This window comes from Parasteatoda tepidariorum, chromosome 6 (assembly GCF_043381705.1).
Source record: "Parasteatoda tepidariorum isolate YZ-2023 chromosome 6, CAS_Ptep_4.0, whole genome shotgun sequence".
NCBI lineage: Eukaryota > Metazoa > Arthropoda > Arachnida > Araneae > Theridiidae > Parasteatoda > Parasteatoda tepidariorum.
In genome coordinates this window covers 80,282,894-80,294,112 of record NC_092209.1, presented here as the reverse complement: position 1 = coordinate 80,294,112, position 11,219 = coordinate 80,282,894, and the positions used below count along the sequence as shown (strand labels likewise).

At 31.0% G+C, this 11,219-nt stretch overlaps 1 protein-coding gene across 1 annotated transcript in view; it reads right to left on the bottom strand.

The window, feature by feature from the left end:
* Window positions 1-11,219, bottom strand: part of gammaCO (coat protein (coatomer) gamma) — a gene marked incomplete in the record, with an annotated part of 43,602 nt that overhangs the window by 11,383 nt on the left and 21,000 nt on the right. The window contains 3 exon segments of the mRNA XM_071182781.1: window positions 4,542-4,696; window positions 6,657-6,821; window positions 7,875-8,026. Coding sequence (XP_071038882.1) covers window positions 4,542-4,696; window positions 6,657-6,821; window positions 7,875-8,026 — 472 coding nt within the window.

The window sequence follows — 11,219 nt, the reverse complement described above, 5'->3', positions numbered from 1 at the left end:
TCACAATGTCAGGAGGGGAGTGGTCGACAATGTCAACCTTCATCTATGAAAAAGGTACCCCAACACAGAATCGAGTTAACACGTGTTAGATACCAGTGAGTTGGAATTGTGTTTTTGTAGTGGTAGATACACTACAGTCCCATAACAAAGGATATTCTTATTACATTAAAAGTGCCTGTTTAGACAGTTTCTGAAAATAGAGTTTTACATCCTTCGTTCAGAAATCCCTGTGGCAGAATTTTTTCCTGCTTTCTGATACATACCTCTTCAGAACTAATATCTTGCTGCTAGATACTTTTAATAATAACAAATACACATGTTACTAATTTAAAGTAACAGAAGCGTCAACTTAAAAAAAAAAAAAAAAAACAAACAAACAAACAAACAATTTCAAACAGAATGAAATAATTTTAAAATTGAATATGTAATATTATGGGCAATATTCTCGCATTTTGTAAGAGGAAAACACACTAATTATTTCCCTTTTGGCATTTTGTATATCATCACCACATTAAATTATTTTTTTTTAAATGCTTAGCTATAACTAGCAGAAAAAAGATCAACGGCAAAATCACACAAATCAGACTCTTCAAAAGGGGCTACTAAATGCGTGTTTTCCTTTTGAGATTTAGTTGTTGTAATAAATAATATTGTATTAAATATATCGGATATTAAAAACTATGCGAAAATCAATGGTTATAAGTACATAAAAAATAGAATTCAGCAGAAAAGAAAACTAAACTTTTTATTTCATTATTCTCAAATGAGAATAGAAAAAAACAAGAATTTTTTTTCCCACTCAGATGTGCGAGAAAGTCATCTTTTGAATATAATTCAGAAGAAAAGATAAACTCTTTTAAATATTTCTGCAGAAAAGAAAACCAAAATTTTTTACTTTACAAAGGAAAAATCTCTCTGCCAGAATTCAGCGCTTCGAAACAATGAGAGGAATTTTCTGTATTCAATACAAACTTTCTGCTGTTTGCAGTGAATGGTCCTCGGGAGAAATTATTGTGATTGAGGTTCAACTACTAAAAAGATTTTGGGTTATTTTTCTCACCTGCAACACAATGTGGCTAGTGAATGTGTGTTTAATGCATCTAACAACAAACTCAGTCTCAGATTCAGTGAGTNTATCCTCCAGAATTGGTTTTTAATGCTGATGAAACAGGCCTGTTTTGGAAAAGAATGCCAAAACGAACATTTCTATCCCGTGAAGAGAAACGAGCACCAGGATTTAAAGACTTAACACTTCTACTGGGTGGTAACACAAGTGGAGACTTCAAATTAAAACCACTCCAAAAACCCAAGAGCAATGAAAGGCATATCTAAAACAAACTTTACCTGTAATTTGGGTGTCTAATAAAATATCATAGATAAATATGAAATTTTTCCAGGATTGGTTCACTGAACATTTCTGCCCGCCTGTTAAACGTTATTGCGAAACTAAAAAACTTGAACAAAGAGCACTACTGCTATTTGATAATGCTCCAAGCCACCCAACAAATTTATCAGACTTAACAACATGCATTCCAGTCGAAGTGGTTTTTTCCCCGCCTAACACAACTGCATTAATCCAACCAATGGACCAAGGCGTTATATCCAATTTTAAGGCTTACTACTTGCGGTGAACATTAAAGCAGATGTTTGACATAATAGAGATTGTTTGACATAATAATTGATTGCTTCTCCGTAGAAGAGAAGCAATCAATTAGAGAATTTTGGAAAAACTACAATATCATGAATGCTGTAGAAAACATAAACCTTTCTTGGAATGAGATAACAGAAAGATCTTTGAAAGGAGTATGGAAGAACATTTGGCCTTATTTAAGTAAGAGCGAAGACATTGGACACTCTGTCGATATGGATGAAATAGTGGAATTAGCAAAACAAACCAGTTTTGATGAGGTAAATGTGGAAGACGTCGAAGAAATAGTTCAAGAAACAGCAGCTAGTCTTTCTAATGATGAGCTCAAGAGGAATTAACTGAGCAAAAGGAACTTTCGATGGCGTTTCTAAAAAGGAGTTTGACCACTATAACTGAAATTATGGACCAATTTGTTGAAAATGATCCAAATTTTGACAGGAGTTCAAAAGCAAGACGGAGTGTTATAGATGCTTTATCCACTTATCAACTTCTAACAGAACGCAAAAGGAAAACACAAATTACATTAGATGCCTTCTTGACATAAAAGGCAGAAAATTGGAAACCCAAAAGAGACTGAATAATCTGACTGACTTAGAATTTTATTTGTTTTTATAAGTACGTATATTCATTTATATTGTTTTTATTTTTGTAATAAATAAATGCTTGGTTTTATTTTTATTAAAAAAAGCATAATTATCAAATTTAATACCTAGCCAATTTTCAATCCATCTTCTCCTAACCCCATTTTTTACATGTTAAGATAGACTCGATTAGCGGTTTCGCATTACGCTCTACTTTGATGGAACCTGCGTGTTAAGCGGGGTCTTACTGTAAACTCTTTTAAATATTTCTGCAGAGAAGAAAACCAAAATTTTTTACTTCACAATGGAAAAATCTTTCTGCCAGAATTCAGCTGTTATGCGACAATGTCGCCGTGTCACCATGATACTGCCACGGTGCCAGAAATTATGCCAATAGCTAAAAAATAATAAGGCAAAAATGCCTCAAGCATCACATTTGATGTTTATGCATCAGTTGATAAAACTTGTTGTATTGCAGAAACTGATAAAGTACAGATCCAATACCACTGCCAACAATGAATATTTGCAATCGCTTCGAAACAATGAGAGGAATTTTCTGTATTCAATACAAACTTTCTGCTGTTTGCAGTGAATGGTCCCCAGGAGAAATTGTGATTGAGGTTCAACTACAAAAAAGAATTTGGGTTATTTTTCTTACCTGCAACACAATGTGGCTAGTGAATGTGTGTTTAATGCATCTAACAACAAACTCAGTCTCAGATTCAGTGAGTTCAATAGGAAGAGAAGATTTAAACAATGGACCCAAGTTCAATGAAGAGAGTTCCGGAACAGCTGACAATTGATCTGAAAATATCAAATTAAAAATATCAGAGACGATTTTATGTTAACTGTTGTCTTGAAGAGCACTTGCTTAGCTTCACAAAAAATAAAAGCTTCCGCAAAAATCAGTTTTGAACATTNAAAATATAAACAAAATATACTATCATGCTCGTTTAAAAAAAGATAAAAAAGACTATTACTTAACTATAATTCACTGAATTTCAACTTTTTTTTTTGTTATTTGTAATTATAATCAGAATACATTAGTGCTATATTTTTAATAGAATGATTTTTAGTTATGTAATAAATAGTGTTTTTTCTTCAATTTCTTCCTTCTCTTTTTCTTTTTAAACTAGTACAATATTCTTTTGTTTACATTTTCATAATTAAATTTAATAAAAATTCAAATTATTTATTATAAAATAAAAATTCTGCCAGCTTATCAAAAAATTTTAAGTTACAATTTCTTTAAATATTATCCATATTACCATATAATTATCCATATATTTTGATAAAAAATAAAATACTTAGCCCCCAACTACTCCGGCAGAAAGCGGATAGCCTAACCATTAGACCGCAAATCCACACATTGTTAGTTTAAATGAAATGAAATCTTTGTGACTTTTTTAAACCCGACAGTAAACTTTTACCCTATCTAATGCTTTCAAACATACTTTTGTATATAAGATTAATTTCATTTTAATAGAAATTGTACACATGTGCACTTCATGTGTTAGTGGAAAAAGACAAGCAGCATTTACGTTGATTTAATAACATCAGCTTAAAACAATATAGCAAAAGTAGGATACAGTTCACATAGGAAACCATCTTTAGACTAAAAAATTACGCTTTTTCAAAATATAATGTCATACCTTCTTTCTCTTAACTACTGTAAATATAAATTTTTTAAAACTTAATCAGAGTTGCCACTCAAATCTGGAGAAAAAAAATTCCCTGTATATATTATACACAATATATTAAGAGGAAACAACAATTTTACTGTGCTCTTGTGTAAGTTATAGTGGGTTAACTATACTAGTCTTATTTGCTGGAAAAACTTAAGAGTAAAAAAGGAACAGCTGAACATGCTTAAATAATGCTATAGTAAATGAAATAGTTAAGTATAGTCGAAATATCATCCTTAAATATCCCATTGATTACACATTGAGTGGTCACCATTTTTTAAAAGATAAAAATAAGAAACAAAATTCCCTGTTTTTTCCCCAAATTGTTAAGAAAAAAAAAATCAAAATTCCCTGCATTTTCCCTGTTATTTAAGGAGATTTTAAAATTCCCTGTATTTTCCAAGTTTTCTCTGTGAAGTGGCAACCCTGCATAAGTAGGAAACTGTACATATTTTCTATTTGGAAACCATCCCTGGCATAGTTCATTTTAGACTAAAAAATTATGCTTCTTAAAATATCACTTCATACCAACTTTCGCTAAACTATTGTAAATATAAACTTCAAAGCTTTATTTATAAATTTAATAAACAAAAGAGATGTACCATTCAAGATGAATTGAGAGTAAAGTCCTTTTTGCTTCTGATTTAAGATATTTAAATAGTAGGTTGCTCTGTCTCTCACTTCATCATCACAATCAAGGAGGCTCCTCTGCAGAAGAACTAAAATATTTGGGAGAAGCTCTTCACAGTGAGCGCCAAACTTAGCCAAGGAACTGACAGCAGCTGCAAAATATATGATCAATCACATGAATGTAAAATTAAAATTTGTTTTGCATCACAGGAGATTAGGGATAGAAAGAACAAAAAATACAATTATTAAGTAAGGCTGTTAAAATTTTTTTTCCCTATCAAAAAAGTTTATAAAAATAACTTTATATTAAGTCATAAATATTATTATGCTTTAATGTAAACGGAATATCTCAACCTGGTTACTATGTTATGTACTCATAAATCAAACGAATTCTTGAATACTTCTTTTCTTCTTAAAATTATGTGACATGTGAATAAATGTTTTCATTGCTCCATTTTGTTTTTCAATGTTGCCATATTTTATACTAAATTTCAATAAACACACACACAAAAAAAAAAACATTCTAAGTTTTTGACACACTTAATATTTGTATTTTTTCACCAATCAGCATGCATTTATGTATGTGCATATATAATGATAAAAACTACAACTAAAAAATTGCATTTACATTAAAAACTTTGAGAAAGAAACAAAATGCATAAAATTCAGGAAAATGGAAAAAAAATTTCATTATAAAAGAACTAATGTTGTTAACATTTAAATATGCAATAACAATGTCTAACACAATATATTGAAATAGACAATAATGTGATGGTTAGGTATCAAACACTTTATTCCATAATGATCTACACTTAATTGGAACTAATTATTTTGATACTTTTTAATTCTTAAACCTCCCTCACACTAGCAAAACAATGTTTGATAGGCTGACCATGGCGCCACAGAAGAGAAGATGTCTATTTTTCCAGAAGTCAATGAGTGCAGCAGTTTGCCAAACCAATGAGCTGAGACTCTGCAAACTACAAACTGGGTTGGAGAAGAAAACTAGCAGTCACTGATAGCTCAAAAAATGCACCCCTGTTTATGTTTTAGCGCAATTTTTATTTGTAAAGTAAAAAGTAATTTAAAATTGTTTTTTTAGTGACATTTAATAGACTATATTACTTCAATAAATGAGTCAAACTTAAAAGATATGCTAAATCAATCTTTAATTATTCCTAAGTAAAATTATCTTCCAGTTTAATTTCTTTATGTTTATTTCCCAGGTAAAAATAATTTTTTACTTAATTATTCCTAGCGATATTAATTTTTCTTCTCCGTGTTGTGTTATAACAACAAATTATAAATTAAAATAATTTAATTTAAGCATGCCATTAAGTACAAAGAAAAATTTCTACAGCTATATCCGAAGTAGCAGAAACTCTCCAGCAGATGATTTTTCATCTAAGATTTCTTTATATTTTTAAATAGTAAACAGAGATCACTTAAGACGCCTTTTTAAAAACATCATTTAATTTAAATAAAGAGCTGAATAGAGACAACACCAGAAAGAACAAAAATTAAAGATTTTTTCCCTCCCCGTTACTTGATTACAGGCTGAACTTTTAAAGATTTGATCCAGTGTTTTTTTCGTATTCCAGTTTCTTTTTTTTGTTGACATAAAATTAATTTAAAGTTAGTTGAATGCATGCTTACTTAAGAGGGGGCCATACCAAGGAAGAAAGCTTTCCTTGCAAATTCTCTTTCTCCTACATAACTTACTTAAAATTTAAGTATAAAAAATAACTTCAGACTAAATCTAGAGTAAGCCATGAAGTTTCAGACACTGAAAAGAAGTTTTCAAAAATAAATTAAGAGGTGATAACTTAGGATTACGCAACAGAGAAGTTCTCTTCTAATAATTTGTTTGCATTTTAATATTTTGAAGTACTTTTTTCGGCAACTGAAACTCCTTGAATTACTCTACATTTGCCTGAACTTACTTTTCCTTTATTTTAAACTAGTAATGAAAGAGAAAGAATTCGCGACAAATTTTTTCTTCTTGCATCATGGCCTCCTTTTAAAGGTATTTGAAGGACCATTAATTTTAAAACAATTCACAACATTGTTAAACACCTCAAAAAAAAGAAGGTAGATTTAAAAATGAATTACCTGCTCTTACAGAAGCCTTTTCTAAAATCAATCTATTGTAAATGTATCTGATGTATTTACAAGGTTGAGATGTCTTTGGGCCTTCTTTTCCAAGTAAATACAAAACTTTAACACCCAATGAAGTGTGTTCACAATCCTCAATGAACTCGCACAGGTGAGCAAGTCCTATAGAGATATTCATTCATAATTTAAAATCTACATTCAAAACAAGCTGCAAATATTTATCTATAAATTAGTGTCATTTTTAAAGATAAAGTAATGAAAAGAGTACTTAAAAATGTGACTTTTAAATTTTGAAACATTTCTTGCTATCAGTTTAAATTATGAGTATTCAATGGTACAAAGGTAGCAAAAAGAGCAATATAGAAAGTACAAATAAAAAATATAACAGTTTTGATACTATAAGCGAGTATCATCATTAGTGTCTGAATATAGAAGCAGTTTTTGCATCTCAGCAATAATGGCAAAAAACTACATTATACATGCATTATTTCCTATTCTACAGCTGCTAACATGCATAGGGAAAAATCCAATAGATTTCATGAAATATAAAATTCTTGATAATTGTAACAAAATGTACTCAATATTTGACACATAAGGAAATTTTAGAGATTTTTATAGCCTTCAAAATTAAAAAAAAGAAAAACTGCAATATTTTCCAGTTACGATTAACATTAAATGTTTTATGTTTATGGTTAATTTTGAATAGTAATAGGTTTTTAATTCTTCAAAGATAGTTAATTGATTTTTATAAATGAGGCTCGCTTCTTTATGTATTAATAACACTTGTTTAAATATTCAAGCAAGCAAAAATTCTATTTTGAAAGTAATTTTTTTTAAGGAAGCTTACTCAATTTTAGGAAATTTTCTAAAGTGTACAAAACCCAGGAGAAACTGGCGAAATCAAGTAGTCTACTTGAAAATCCAGTACAGTTGGCCGCTATGCTATTCTATATTTTCCACAGCAATAGGAAAATTATACTTACAGTTTTTAAAATTTTTATATTTTTAACACTTTATTTTATTTATTTAATTTTTGGTATAACATATTTCTCTTAAGTTTTTTAACATTTTGATATTCCCAAACAATGATTCAACAACAAATGAAGGTTTATTTTTCAATCTTCCCTCCCTGTTGCAATTTGGGGGAGGAAGAGGTCCAAGGGCAATTGCTGCAGATATGAACATTTTTAATATTGTAAAAAATCAATTATTTACCAGCTTCTTTTCCATCAGGGCTATCTTCGATAATATTAATGATGGTATCCACGATTGCTTTCTTATATTCAAAGCCACCCTCATCTCTGAGTATACCAGATAAGAAATTCATCATCACATTGTGCTTCCTGGGAAATTTCTGGCACAGAGATCTGTAGCACAAAAGAGATTTTTTGTAAAGAATTTCTTTTTTATAAAGCATATTAAAACAAGTGTCAGCAGTTTAAAAGTTTGAGGTACTGAAAAAGGTTTGAAAAGTGAACAAATTTAGATAAATTATTGCATACCTGCCAACATTGGAGAAATAAAGTAACAGAGATTTTACTAGCAACATTTTTTAGGTTACGAGTAAAGTTTTGATACATCATGCATAATAATGTAAGTCAAAAAGAGAAATTCAAAATTGGAGATAATATCCCATATAGCACTCATCTTCCGAAACCTTTCCCTAGGACCTCCTAAATGCATCCCTTTCTTCCGAGGGAAGGCGCGGATAAATAGGGGAAAGCCAAGGGAAATTCCATTCTAACATTCCTACGGATAACGGTACGTAGGAAGTCCTTCGGAAACATCGCCTATGGATATTCCTCCACCGGTCATCCGTTAGAAATCAATCCAATGGATTTTCCCCCCTGGTTATTCCGTAGGAGCATCATAATTACTTATGTCTGTGCGTGCAACCGGCTGAGCAATTGCGCACGCGCTAGATGTGCTTGACTAGAATTCAATTCTCACCAAAGAATTTTTGAAAAGTAACCCTGGAAGAAATTGCGCGGAGGTATACATAGTTTGTTGCTTACAGGTGTAATCAAGTGTAGCTATGTTGACTGTTGTAATTTTGAGCTCTTCATTTATGATTCAGTAAATAAAGTAAGTTAATCGTTTTGAATAATTTTTTTCAGTTTATAATATTGTATCTATGTATTTTAAACGTTTACCACGTTTTATAATTCTAATTATCTGTGTTAAAGTAGTTAATGATTTCCACGTTACTGAGTTAGGCCTAGTAATATACTTGTTCTCCGATTTTATCTATGATATAATAAGAAATGTCTGTTAATAACAAGAGTATTATTTTAATGATACGATAGTTTATTATTTTGTATATAAAAACTATAATCAATAAAAAAATTTCTAAACTGTTTAATTCTTTTATGTGTGTAGAAAAGGTAAAATATAATAAAAGGTAGGTGTCAATGAACCATCATTTACAATTAAAAGGTTTTCAATTGTAAATAATGGTACATTGACATTGATAATTACTTTTCTTTAAAATTATATAACCCTATGTCGTAATGTGGTAATTGTAGACTTGTATATCACATTGAATTAAACTTAAGTTATTATAAAATAGCACCGTAATAAATCTATCAAATGTTATCTGATTCATTCATTGTTTTATAATTGCAGTTTTTACTAAATGATGTATTTAGCGACATATTTTCAACTGAATCTACTTGTGCAAAGTGCCAGTAAAGTTAAGATTATTTTATAATTATTTATATTTTTCATCAATAATTGATGAAATACCAGAATGCATATAAGTACAGTAAGATTTCCTAAGGAGAGGTTGTGCAAGCATTCCTTTTAACTGTGGAGAAGTGATCAAGTTGAGCTATAATCTATGATGCACGATGGCTCAGTGGGGCTTTAGTGAGGGAACTTGTTTATTATTTTGATATCAAGTCTTTCCTTCTATTGCCCCTTCTAAGCCGCATCGCTTGATTTCCACAAACAAATTGGAGTTTTTGGGAATCTAATAATGTAGATGTATTAGTAAGTATAATTATATGTATTAGTAGCCTAAGGGAAAGCCATAAGATTCAAATCTACCTCAGCACTTCCTAAAGAGAGTACCCGAGGAAAGTATGCGACATTGAAACTTCCTCAGTTCTTCCTTAGGAGACTGCCCGGGGAAAGCCATCGGAAAGTATGAGACCTTGAAACTTCCTCATCATTCTTCCTCGGCTCCTCCTATGGAGTGATTTTCGGGAAGCCCGCCGGAGGAACTGAGGAATTGAAAGGTGGGGACATTTTGCATTACTGAGGAGCTCCGCGAGAGGAATTCGGGAAAAGTCGGAAGCTCCGGGGGAGGTTGAGCGATTCCTCCGTGGGAGCTACTACGGAAGAATTTTTGCTATATGGGATAAGCACTTATATTTAGTGAGGTAAAAAATATGTATACAAATCTTAAGATTTTTTAAAACTATAATTCATAATTACTTAAATTATTTTATTTTATAACTGTCGCTGAACAGCAGATCCAATTTTGGGTTTATGAATAATGTTCAACTACGTAGCCTTGGTAATTCTTAACTCGATCCAGAAAACAAGGAAAATCCTGGTACAAGTATTGGGAGAAATTTGCCTTTGTGGAGGACGGTTTGATGGAACAAACCCGCATTTGAGTTACAAGGGGAGGAAAATCCACAGTAAGCCTGATGGCAAGGGGACTCACCACTGAGGATATTTTACGCCAGGCATAAGTGGTTGGTGCAAGTTGGATTCGGAATTCATATCGGCCAGTCATCGCTGGGATTTAAACTCGGATGACTCCATAATAGGTGAACGCTATATCCCCTGAGCCATCACGACTTGATTTAAACTACCAACACTCAACATACTGAAGTATCAGCCATAGCATCATTTATTGAGGAATAAGAGAAGTCTTTTTGCCATCAGTGGATATTTAAAAAAAAAAAAACTTTCTTTAAATTTCTGAGATTATACAGGTAAACAGGAGATAGTCATAAAATACAGTAGTCTTAGTTAAAAAACAGGAGACTTGGCATGTATGTTTAAGTATTTTGGCTGATATGTAAAAAACTTTTAATCAATTTGTATCTCAATTTTTAGGTCTTAAATTGAATTATTTAGGAAACAGTAAAGCTTAAAAATATAAATTAATAATCAAATCATCATCATCATCATCATTAGATCATCATTTTGTTTAAAATACTATAATATGCATACCCTTTTGATCATCACACATTCAGCATTTTTATAAAATCTACTAGAAAAATGTTCAAGAGCTGAAAGTGTCAAAATGTGTTGATTCTTATAAATTAACCATACTTTCAGCCAAATAATTTTAAACTTCACGATACATGAAACTCTACACCACCAGAATCAGCCAATACACATAACCATCATTCAATTTCCTCAAAAAGACTCAGTACTGGACTACTATAAACAAACCTGTTATTCGTAATGGTCAACCAAGAATTTCTTAAAGAAGATTCCATACAGCAGGGGAAACTTTTTGCCACAAATTCTCTTTCACTTCAATAACTAATTTAAAATTTAAAGTGTAGAAAAAATGAGTTCAGAAAAACCTAGAGTAAG